Below are 13,601 nucleotides of genomic sequence, written 5' to 3' on the forward strand. Positions count from 1 at the left end.
AATATTTGAAAAAATTAGGAATAATAATTAAAGATATCAAGGAGGATTAATAGATTGTGGAGAAAATGTTGAGGAAACCTAAGACAATGTTGAGAGATGTTAGGTATTATATTGAGGAATGCCATAAAGTATGTTGATTATACATGTTGACAAAGATAGAGATCTTAAAGAAGATCAAGTTGGTGTTGAGATATGTTCAGGATACTGAAACAATGTTAATGAAGATACGGGACAATGTTCAATGATATTACCACCATATTACGAATGTATTGAGGGATATAAATGAGAACCATATTGATAGATAATGGAAAAGATGTTTATATAGATGTTAAAAAGAAGCTGAGAGATCAGGGATGTTGCTTAGAGTTATTAAATTAGATGTTGATAAATGATAAAGAAGATATTGAAGAGAGCAAGATAATATTTTGATATATCGGACAATTTTGATAACATAGTCGTTATTGAAGATAACACACATGATGTTAAAGGATGTCAGAGACAATCTTTATTGATATCAAGAACAATATTAATAGATGATGAGAAGGTGTTGTGATTATTATTAAGATATGCCAAAAACGTTTTGAACGCCATAGACAATTTTTTAGGATATTTATTGATATCGAAGACAATGTTTATTGATATCAAAGAGGTTATTAATTGATAATGGGGAAATATTGAGAAATGTTGGAAACGATAGCTATAGATATTAAGAACAATAGTGATGGATGACGAAGAATGTGTTGAAAAATATTAGCATAGTGTTTAGAAGTTATTAGGATTGTGTTGAAAAATGATCTAAATATTCTAAATAATGTTGAGGAAGAATAGGATTATTGGAAGATATCTGGGACAGAGATATCAAGGCGGTTGTTTAGACAGTGTTGAAAAACACTACAAACTATGTTGTAGAAGACCACAGACGGTATAATTAGATATTAACGATGTTGATAGAAGATGGATAACGATGATGAGGACGTCAGGACACTGTAGAGAGAACTTTTAGATATTGTGTTGAGGAATATCATACATAACATTAAAGAAGGTCTAAGGCATGCACTATGCCAAGGTTGTTATTAGAAAATATAAGGGACAATGTTAAAAAACATAATGAAGATAGATATTTATAGATGTTAATAAAAGCTAAAACAGTGTTCAAAAACGTTAATAATTATGTCTAGTTATATCAAGGAGAACGTTAATAGATCATGAGGAAAATATTGAAGAATGCAATGACAATATTAGGAGATAACAGAAGCGATATTAAGAGATGTCGGGGACAACAACACTGTGCTGCAAACTTTAACTTTTTTTTGTGTAGTATTTTAAAATTTTCTCAAAAATAGTGATGTTATGGAATTTCCGGTATAACCGAAAGTGGTACAAGTATGACACTATTAAAAGGTAGATCTCTTCACCTTATATCAAGGTGCCAAATATCAAAATCATTGCATCTACAGTTGCATTATAAAATTCTATGTCCAGCAGCAGTGAGACACCTAAATTTAAAAAAAAGACGTGACACAGAAAACTGGAAGGCATATTTGAAATCAGCAACCACTAAAAACACTGAACTCATCAACTGTACAAAAATCTTGCAGTACAGTATAATTAGAGATATAAATGATGGTGACGAAAGTATTGAAAGAGGTGAGTACAATATTGGGAAGTGGCAGGGATTATGTTGGAGGGTGTCGTAAATAATAATGAGGAAGGCCAATATTAGTATTAGCCAACATCGGGGAAGACGTTTAGAAAGATCTTCAACAAATTTCCAAAAAGCCATTTCGACTATGCCTAGAAACAAATTTGAAGCTTATTGCGATGTTGGATCTTCTAAAATAATAAAGAAGTCTCGGAATAAAATTTCCATTAACCTTTTGTGTACCAAAAAACCACTGTCGAAAAACCCCTACCACACTTTCTATAAATGAGTACGAAAAGATAAAAACTATAGCGATGACGCCAAGCCAGTAATAGCACCGTCAAATCTCCACATCGCGTAAAATGTACTGAAATTTGTCGTTCCATAATCTGAAGAACGGTATAACACTGCTAGGGACTCAAACGGTTAAAAAAATATGATATCCGATGAAATTCTTGACATTATCCTAAGTATGATGCTACATACTAAGTATATGTACTTTCTAAGTATGTCAAAAAACACAAATAGAGTGCATATCACCAAACTTTGTCACATACAACACAAGTGCGACACAACAAAAGAGAAGAAATTGATTTATTCAACAAGTTCTCATGGAATTCATTCATTTTTGAAGATCATGATGACCATTATTTAGAAGAAACCAAAAATTTCGTGATTCTCAACAACTTACACAATTAGCCCATTGATAACCAACAATCACAACACCTTTGCGTAGTTGTTTGACATGCTATTGCTAAATATGAAGCAATAGATCCTGACTTATTTGGAGAAAATGATACTAATATTACCATTACTTCTCATTGCTATACTAACCTAATTACAAACATTTCCTTGCTAGAACTACGAAGACTTATGAAGAATTGAAAGAATTATGCGAATCCCCAACGTTAGAGGAGTTGAAGGATTAAATTCTATTAAGTAACCAATAACCTCGAGAATGTTTCATCCTGAAACATATTTTATACTTGGCAGTTAACGTGTGTTGCTAGAAAAAAGCAAAACCAAGCAGACAAATGTTTTGCTTTGAAATACATCACAAATATGATATTGCGACGTCTTGTTTGACATGTTATTGCTAAATATGGAGCAATAGATCCTGACTTGTTTGGAGAAAATGATACTATTATTACCATTACTTCTCATCGCTATACGGACGTAATCAAAAACATTTTCTTTGCCAGAACTACGAAGACAAAGAATTATGCGAATTCCCAACGTTAAAGGAGTTGAAAGATTAAATTCTATTAAGTAACCAATAACTTCGAAAATGCTTCATCCTGAAAGATATTTTATATTTGGCAGTTAACGTGTGTTGCTAGAAAAAAAGCAAAACCAAGCAGAAAAATGTTTTGCATTAAAATAGATCACAAATATAACGTCTTGTTTTTTTACCGATATATTATTTTATTTATATTTTTTTCGTACGTGTTCGTGTACTTATTTGATTAAATAAGCAGTGTTAGGGAAATCCCTTTAAATAACCCTTTAACGCACTATCTAGATTTTACCAAAAGCATATCGATCCCATTATTTTTTATAACTGCGCACTAAAATTGTTAGCAAAGTAGGCTATCCTACATTATTATAAACGTGGATTGCCGTTGGTTCCAGACTAATTTAATTAATACTATAAAAGTTGTGAAATGATAAGTCGTAAAATCTGTTATGTCTCCAAGATTTCTAGGATCATTAAGTCTCGTCAATAATGGTAGTGGATGAGGTTGTTAGGAATATAAGGTTCTTATTTTGAATAGATAAAGTTGTATGCATAATATGTGCGTTAAAGGGGTTTGTGAATAATATAACCATTTACGAACACACCAATATATTAGATTAGTTATTTTTTATTTAATAATCATTATTTATTAAACTTCTATCATACAGGGTTTGTACAAACAAAATGGGTCTTAGAGATTCCGGTAGTTGTAGCGGGTTAAGGGGCGGTGCAATAAAAGCACCGCCCCATTGCTGCTACAGTTGGCAGTATTGTTTCTCGAAAAAGATGGGAAATCGGCCGCTCCCGGCGCTGCTCTCCCCAACGCTTACATCCCCCTCGTGCTTGATGTGGATCGCGGGGGTTTCGGATTGATTGGGGCGAGTGGCGCCGGGATGGTTTGATGGGTTCAATGTTGGGCGCTCGCCTTGATGTGTGCGGACGTGCTGGTTGAGGATCGCCTTCTGACGGAAGTGCTTCCCGCACTCGGGGCACTCATACGGCTTCTCACCCGAATGGATGCGCAGGTGCTGATTGAGGATGGCCCGTTGTCGAAACGTCCGCTCGCAGTAAACGCACGCGTAGGGTTTTTCGTTCGCGTGTATCCTCAGGTGTTGCGTTAGATGGCTCTGTTGCCTGAAACGTTTCCCGCACTCTGGACAACCGTACGGTCTACTATCGGTGTGTATCCGTTCGTGTTGGAGCAACGTCGATTTCTGCTTAAAGTCTTTCCCGCAAGTCAAACACTTGAATAGCCTTAATTCGCCGCCGAGGCCTTTGCCCTGTTTCAATCCATTCTGCTGTTGTTGTATCACATCTGGAAGGGCGGCGGCCCTCAAATCTTGCATGTTGTTCGTGTACTGATCAAGTTGATTCGCGGCTTCACTTCCTAGCGATGTCAACATCGCCACACCGGGCTGTTTCAAGTAGTGCAATGCGGAAAAGCTGCCCGCTCCTAACATGTGGGGTGGCACGGGTGGCGGCGCTGCCGGAGGCGGTGCCCGATATTGTTGATACGGTTGTTGCTGCTGAATGTCTGTAGGGAAGCACTGGGAGGCTGGCCGCGGTTCCATATCCATCGTCGGTTGATCGCTTGTCGGTAGATCATCGTCTCTGGGCTCGGCCTGTGTGGCCGGGTAAGGAGACGGGGCGGGCGATGGTAAACTCTGATCTCGAGCTGGTACGGAATCCGCTTCAACACCCAATGGTGGTACAGTTGGACCGCAAGATTGGTTCGGGCTGTTAGCGCCACCGGGAGTTGTTTGTTGCTGTTGTGTTTGTTGTTGTTGCTGTTGTTGCGCTTGAACGGTTGTATACGGATCTTGAGCTCCTCCCCATTGTGCCTGACTGCGTTCTATACCATCTTTGTATAGTACATAAGGTGCTGAAGTATCTGCAACAAACAAAAATATTTTCTTATAAAATAAAACACAAATCTTTACTACCCCATTAAGCACCGAGCTTTTTACCGCTTTTATCTAATTAAATAGTATATCTTAACAAGTTGTCATTTATAAATTAATTCGTTATACACCAAGATTTCTTTACAACCTGATAAAAATTCTTGTGATGTTTTTTATTTAAAGGATTATTAACGTTCGAATACCTACGTTTAAAATAATTAATCCTTTTTAATCGCGCCGATTATTTAAACGTATAAAAGGTAATTAAAACAGCTTTATCTTAATAATTTTAATACACCCCCAAACGTGTTTGTTTACTTAAACTTTATAGGTTATGTGTGTAACAAACGCATCAATAAGCCGATAAATTTCTATTTTACCAACACGCGGGTTAACACTAACGTATTAAAGCTCTAATTAGCAAAGTAACGATTACTTTATTAAGTGGATTAAGTCTTGTTTAACGAACAAGGAAATGTTAAGTGGCACAAAAAAAAAATTCAAATAAAAAATCTGTTGAATAAGCAAGTAGGAATCTAACTTAACCACAACCGGGTCAGCGGTAAATCGATTGAAACCCGCATCCGTGAGGTGGCGCCCTCAGTAACGATTTTAATGCAAAACGAATCTCTAAATCGCTTCGTGAATAATTAAGATTGAAAAAAAAAATAAGAATAAGAAATTAAAAAAATTATAGAGGTTATCGAAAAGTGGACAATAACTTAACCTCTTAATCACTTAGCGGCAAAGAAAACTAATTAATTGATTGTAGAGATAAAGACATAAAACGCCGTCGCTATTGTAACCTAATAACAATTACGGCAACAACACAAACTACCGAAGAAAGACGAAGAAGAAGAACAAACGAACGTCGGGTAAAGCGGCGCGACGTTAGTCGTAATGGCAATTATCACAGACGGCGGAGGCCTCCCGAGGTGAATCGTATTGTCGCGAAGTTAGTTAATAGTTTGCGGGAGCGCTCCATAATAGGTTAGTTGTAGTAGTAGTAGTAGGGATGTCGATCTTCGTTTGTTTTCATTGAGGATCGCGATAGTCGAGCTCGTGTTTAGATGCGAAAACAGCGGTTGTTTTTTTTGCTGCTGCCACCAACGGAAGGCGTCGCGAAAAATTGCTACTCGATGCGCGCGATGTCGGATATCTCTCACCGCAACCGCGATCTAAAATTACAAAGTTGATCGTGAAAAAATTGACCCGAAGATAACGACGTTTATCGACTCGATTTATTCAGCTGATGCATTTCAATTTTTTTTATTCACAGCTGACAGAGATAATAATTATTTGTAAACAAAGTTTCTTATTTTTATAATACACTTCGATATTTATGTTGATTTACAACCTAAATAATGCTTCGAATATGATCGTATTCAGCGTTGCCAACCTATGCCGGCCAAATACACACTAGAAATAGAGATCTCGGAATACTACATCCCAGAAATAGTTGCACAGCTCGACGGCCCGTTCGTGACGTCACGTATGGGTAGGCAACTACTATTTCATACTTTGAATTAGCAAATGTTTAATTTATACTGTTTGTGTTTTGTATTGCTGTTAGTTTGAGACTTAATAAGGTTCATAATATAAAAGAAAAATCTTGATCGAGTTTAGTCGTGCGTTTCTTAAGACTTCTGAAACTCGAATGTTTCTAGTTCTAGGTCTAGGGTGAGTCCATTAAAACTATACAATAATCTAGCGCTGGATAACAATTAAAACTAGAACTAACACTAGATCGAGAACTAGAAAATATTTCTAGTCCTAGATCTAGTGTTAGTTCTAGTTTTACACTAGCACTGTTACTATATACAGTGTGTTAATTAATTATCGTACCCGACGTCATCATTGCAAGTATGCAACCAAAATCACAGTATTGGTATTGCATTACGCAAATCACGTATTATAAAACTACGATAATTAACACACTGTACAACTAACACTATACCTAGAACTCTACGCCTTCTAGTTTTATTATTCAACGTTCGATTGTTGTCAAACAAGTCGGCTTATCACAGCCAGTATGGGAGGCGAGTCCTTGACTATTAAGGCTCCTTGACTAATATCAAGGTCTATAGAACATAAGGTTACCTAATACCGATTCTCCTCCTCTGAGAGGCAAGGTGGGTAAGTGACGTAGCTGGTTCTATGAACAACACAACACGATGCGAGGTTTAAATATTTTATATAGACTGTACCATAGTATAGGCACGTATAGGCTATCTTTTACTCTGATTGTATCGAACCAGTGACGTCAATCTGCGGGGTAATAATCGATACTACAGAGGCATAGGGAATTAGGTAACCTTATGTTCTACAGACCTTGTACTAATATCACCTCTTCTAAGGTGTCTAGTAGTTGGAGACTTCTTGAACATCTTAACCAAGAATGGATTCGTGATTCAGGAATATGTAGATAGGATGATGGTAGTTTGAGACTTAACAAGGTTCATAATATAAAAGAAAAATCTTGATCGAGTTTAGCCGTGCCTCTCTTAAGACGGCTAAAACCCAAATGTTTCTAGTTCTACGTTTAGTGTTAGTTCAATAAAACTATACAACAATCTAGCGTTGAATAACAATTAAAGCTAGAACTAACACTAGACTTGGAACCAGAAACCCGAAACTTTCTGGTTCTAGGTCAAGTGTTAGTTCTAGTTTTAGTTCAATAAAAGTATACAACAATCTAACACTAAATATCAACTAAAACTAAAGCTATCGCTAAGACTAACACTAGACCTAGAACTAGAAATATTCGCGTTTAACCGTACGTCTCTTAAGACGGCTAAACCCGAATGTTTGTAATTCTAGGTCTAGGGTTAGCTCTACTTTTGGTTTAATAAAAATGTACAACAATCTAGCGCTGAATAACAATTACAACTATACCATTTCAAGTTCAAATTGGCACTAATCAAACTCAAAATGGCATTTAAATCCAATTTGGCAACTGTCATAATCAAAATAACATTAATCATTTCCAAATTGTCACTGTTAACCATAGAAAAATAAATATAAATATATATATATAGAAGCATTACTCCCCACTATTTTTTCGGTCAAATTGATTTCAACGCCTCTAGTGGTCTGTGGTACCTACTACTTTTAATAAACCGCGAAATTTAAAAGTATTTTTATTCAGTTAATGGTTATTAATTATTGATTTCAAACTTCCACCAGTCAACATGAAAATGATAACAGTAAAGGTATCATTTTTTTTGTCTGCAACAAAACGCATTCACTTTCGACTCTTCAGAGTACCACGAGAAAAAATGAAAGGAATTTTGGCGTAATGTCATCAATAGATCGACATAGTTTTAAAGTTCCCGCTTGACTTTCAAAATGGCCAAAATGGCGGCAAACCGCGGTACTTTGTAAATCTAGGGACTTTAAGCAATTTGTGCATACAGTGCCATCTAGCCGTCCGTGGTACCCATTAAATATCTGTCTTTTTTTATACGTATTGAGTTAACACGCCGTGCTGTTAACAAACTGTCTACAAAATGCCGTATATTATTGAGAAAAAGGAGCAGCAAACGTAAAACGCCAAGTTTGTGCCGTTTACAATACGAATTTAGCTGAAATTCTTAGTATTACATAAAGAACAGTTCAGATGGGTAAAAAATCAAGAAGAAGAAGAAACACCATGTAAAAGGAAACGTAAAATAAAATTTACAGATGAACATCACCGTTTCTTTAAACTTAAAGTTGAAGAAAATCCGAGGTCGTTCAAAAATAGGAAGTCGTGGTAATTTCATTGCTACTGGTAGCAGGGGAGCAAATATACATCTTCTCAGATGTATCAGTAACTTGGGACTCATATCATGAATGAGTTTGCTAGGCTCAAGGACAGTGGACACGACTACTACATTCATTGTTATTTTGTAGCCCATTACGGGTTGGTTGCCCGCACTCTACGTCACACTATTTGCCACGCCCAGTTAACTGTCATTGAGTTCTATACGTTTTCTGTGTTGTTAGAAGTTATATGATATGACATTAATACGTCTAAAAAATAATATGAATACGTCTACGATATAACCTCTAAAAATACACAGCAAACGCATATAACATAATAACAGCTGACTGGGCGTAGCAAATGGTGTGACGTAGGTGCGGGCACGTAGTCACAACAATAGATGTAGCAGTCCTGTTAGATTCTACAGTCTTTGGGCAATGCTTAAGGAGAGCTCAAGATAGCTAATGTTCAGTGGCAATTGTGATGTTGAACAAGTGTTTGAAGAACAAGAATTTCTTCATCATAAAGTTGTAAGGCTAAGTCCTTACAGTCCAATGCTAACCCCAATTGAACAGGCTTGGTTAACTTTGAAAGTACATATAAAGGCGGACTTGACAAATGCAATTACAAATATTTTAGAGGGAAATGGCCGAGAAAATTTGTCTCAGAGTACAGAATTCGAAAATATAATTAGTAACAATATTCCAAAAATCAATGTAACTAACTGTAACAGGTTTATTAGTGCCAGTTTGAACTTGAGAAGGTATACAACATTGTTATGTTAAGAATTCATTACTAAAAAACACAATACAGGTAATTCTCAACCTATACGCATAAACTTCGTGTCAAGAATACATAGAAATTATGTCTCTACGCAGAAAGCTTTCCAGATAGATATCCTTTTTACGTATGGTAGGGAAAATGGCAATATTCGACTGAGGCTTGGGCAACAAGGAGGAGCAGTTAAACCTGTACTACGAGTGAATCATTCCTTGCTACATCAGTTGAATCCAAACATTACCAATAACATTTTAGTTACGAATTAGACGATTTTCACACGAGACGATATTAAGAATGTCTACAGGGAGACCGTAGATTTAACTTCAAACACTTGGTGAGATATTATTTTAAAAGGTTCTATGTATTTTTGTTGTGAAAGTAAACTCTATGTAACTAAAAAACTTTTGCGACAACTTTGTTCGCCTATTAGTCATTATTTGTCATGAGGAAGAAATCCCCAAGATTATGCGTATAAATTGAGAATCACTCTGTATAATCGCAATTTAAAGAAGTGTATTGTAACAGGTTAGAATTGTAGCATAAGACAAAACGCTCATAAAAATCTACCAGTAATCGGTAGGGTTGGCAACGCTGATCGTATTAGACACGTCAAGGTGCATAGACCCTTTGCGGCAGATTTGCGGTATTCCGCTTAATTGGTCCAACATTTAATGGAAATCCGCTTAATCGGGACAAAACATAGAAGACCGAAATCTTATTCGGTTATTAGCTTCTTATCTGCATTGTTCTAGTGCAGAGCTACATTCGGCGCCTTTATCCAGGATGTTTTCTTTTAATGTTTTTTGTTTTCGCCTGAAATCAAAATGTCAGGCAAATATTTAATATTAAAGGAAAAAAACTGATGTGCTCCAACAAATTAAGAATCAATACAACTCTCCGACGATTACAAAAAAAAAACTGTAGGAGTTGTACGACGACTATTAGTCGAACATGGGGATGAACTGGAAAGACAATGGACAAATAACGAAAATTAATTAGGATCATCTCGTAAATGAGCTCAAGACGAAGCGCTCAATCGCTGGTTTTCCGAAGTTATCCAAAGAGGAGTAAGCGCCAGCCATATTTAAAATGAGGAGCTAAAGAATAGCCGCGGAAATTAGGACACGAAGATTTTATAGCAACGCAAGATTGGATTTCTCGTTGGAAGGTTAGAAACGGAGGGAGGAGGTTGAAAAAATGGATACCTAAAAAGTACGGAGTTGCTTAAATTATACAATTCAAATAACATTTTTAACGCGGATGAAAAATATCAAGTATGTTATGTTACAAAACAGACTAGTATGCTATAAATGATGTATGGATCAAATATCACTCTTATGTTGTGCTAATACATTAAATGTCAAATATTTGAACGCACACAAGCGATAATCAATACTCGGTGAACCCCCTCATATGTCAATGTTATTCGCCTCGCTTTAGTTAGTACAAATAGTGTCTTCTGTATGCAGTTCAGTTTTATAACGTTTACAAAAAACACAATAAAAGAAACATATATGTCTTATGATTTAAAGTAAAGCGGAAGTTGTGTGTAGAATCGAGAAGACTGAATCGTACCTGGCGAAAATGTAGGAAAGACGACATTTTGAATTTTGCAGCCAAGCTACATTCAGATGATGGAACCATATGAAGGGCTACAAGAAGGACTGTAAAAGACAAGTTGCTAAAAGATGGAGTCTTAAGATGCGAAATAACCGTTTATTTTAATGAACAATTAAGTGGTCCTGCTAAAGCTAGCATTTTGGTATGCAATTTGCTGGAGAAAACGAAACCGGGATAAATTGGAAAGCTCTGCTTCGAAAAATCCTTAACTTGCAGCTGACAATAAGCTGCTCCAGGTTATAAAGTAAGTGGTGGCCATGCATTGTCTTTATTAGTCATTAGAAAAAGTAAAAAACCAAGGTGTTCAAAAACGTGACCCAACTTCAGAGCCTCCCACTTCTTTACAGAGCCTATAAAAGGATCTGGATCAATAGTGACATTTTTACCGACTGGTATGGAAAAGTATTGATACCAAATGTGAAAATTTTTTTAACGCAACCGTCTATTGAAGTGCTAAATCCGTTTGATGAATTTGATGCGATGATTCCGCTTAAATTTACATCATTAACCTATTGTCAATAAAAAAGAACATTAGTCCAAAAAAATATGATCAAACACTGAACACCAGCCAAGCCAAATGTATGATTATAAAGTAATAACAATTAAAATTATGGAATTTACGTGAAATGCGGCTAACTCCAACTAGTAAGCAGAATATATCATACCTGGGAAGCACTATTAATGAGGGATGTGACTCACATGAATCTCACATGGACATATATTGAAAAACTTCGTTATATTTTTATATCAAACAACACCTAAGAAGGCGACTTACAGAATCGCAAATCGTATGAAGAATTATATCACCGTGGAAAAATTTATTTTATTGATTGATATAGATATGGTAAACACCATGTTTGAAGAGTATGAGAAGCTTTTAAATGTGCGATAACACAATTAGCCGGAAAATAGTAAAAAAAAATACAAAATAAATAATTTCTCTTTGTATAATTTTTCAGAACAATACTTAATAGATGGTTGTAGTCAAATATACAAATTGTTTGTAAATTTATAATAATTAAAAACACATCTATTGTGAGGTAAGTTCTTATTTAATGATCTTGGAAGAAAAAAAAATAGAATTATACACATTTTCCTAATGAAACGGATATAAACTAAATTATAAGTTACGTAAACCTCCTATCCATATCTAAAAGCTGCATTTAACCGAATCGAAACCATTAAAAATAGCGTATAATCGCTTCGCGTTAATTCCTACTGATAAAAACGGTTCGGTGCCGCTTGCTCAATAAATAAACAAACAGTTCCTCACCGATAAAATTCGGCTTGTTTTTCTTTTTCAAAAAGGTAAATTATCTTTATGACAATTGAATGAAGCGTTTATTTCATTTTCCACATATTAGTCATTTCAAGTTAATTTTTAATTTGTATTGTGATGTTCACATTTTAACTAATACTTAAATTTAGCATATAATAATTGATACGATTCAAAATTATTTGTTAGTGAGATTTGCGTGACCTTGCCTCGCATGAAGTAACAACTTCATATTCGAGATAATTACTTGTGTTACGGTCTAGTTTTGAATACCAATCGAATTTGCTATAACCGGATGAATTTTTAAATAATGTCGAAGAAGATTGATTTGATACTAATTAAACATTGATTTGGAGGTAGTTAAGAATAAAACAGAGGTGGTACATTTCACAACAAAGTGGATATTAGGTAAACTATGAACGTCTTGAGTACGTAAGAACTCAATACGTTTTGGCAATGAATGCATGTGATGCTATAAAAATGCCATTTGACATTAAGGTAATTAAAGTAACAAGTGAAGTTGTGCTTTGGAATGGTAGCTCATCTCTAGAAGTTTACAACGAACTAAATACAGTGTGTTAATTAATTATCGTACCCGACGTCATCATTGCAAGTATGCAACCAATATCGCAAATCCCGTATTGCAATACCAATATTGTGATATTGGTTGCATAGTTGCAATGATGACGTCGGGTACGATAATTAATAAACACACTGTATGTATCGTGTTCAAATAACCCGTTTATTCTCAAATAGAAATAAAAATTACCTGGAGTGGCCCACATTTTTAAATGTCATTTCCAATGCATGCAAAATATATACATATATATTTTCTATGATGCAAAAGTATTAACAGGTTAGTCCAGGCAGACTGTCTACGTCATCTCTTAAATGCCATGCGACCTATTGGAGTGTTAATATGTTAACGTTGATAGTTAAATGTCATTTTAGGATTATTTTTGTCCGTGTATTACTGGAATGCCTTACTAGTTTAGAATAATCTGTTCTGAAACTCCCTGCTAATTTAGAATATTGAGTTACCTAGAGAACTTTGCCAATTAAATCTATTCTGCCAAATTGGTGTATTCGGCTGACCTATAGTATTGGGTTACGAGGAGATCTTTGCGAATTAAGGATATTCTGCTAATTTGAAGTACTCGTTACACTAGAATACTTTACTATTCTGGAATTCTGCCACACACTCTAAAAGAACTCTATTATTCTGGAGCAATTTGCTATTATAAATTTGGTCTGACAATTTGGAGTATTTGTTGCTTTGTGGTACTTTACTCTGTTACTATGTAATTCTGTAATTTTGTACTTCACTAGTATACAGTTCTTCCTTATTCTCTAAAGATTATTGTTATTTTGGAATAATCTGCTAATATAGAGTATTTTAC

General features: G+C 35.4%; 1 protein-coding gene across 6 annotated transcripts in view; it reads right to left on the minus strand.

The window, feature by feature from the left end:
- Positions 1-13,601, minus strand: part of LOC111417694 (zinc finger protein jim) — a 67,497-nt gene that overhangs the window by 19,475 nt on the left and 34,421 nt on the right. For 4 of the 6 annotated variants that reach the window (XR_011642363.1, XR_011642364.1, XM_071201314.1 and 1 more), the window contains exon 2: positions 3,805-4,770. Coding sequence is in view for 4 of the 6 variants with exons in the window: in XM_071201314.1 (XP_071057415.1) it covers positions 3,805-4,770 (966 nt within the window). In the remaining 2 variants the exon portion in view is untranslated. Of the gene's footprint in view, positions 1-3,804; positions 4,771-4,987; positions 5,252-13,601 lie in introns of those variants that run through there. The other 2 variants (XM_023050051.2, XM_071201316.1) reach the window with 2 other exon arrangements.

The sequence above is a fragment of the Onthophagus taurus genome, chromosome 1 (assembly GCF_036711975.1).
Source record: "Onthophagus taurus isolate NC chromosome 1, IU_Otau_3.0, whole genome shotgun sequence".
NCBI lineage: Eukaryota > Metazoa > Arthropoda > Insecta > Coleoptera > Scarabaeidae > Onthophagus > Onthophagus taurus.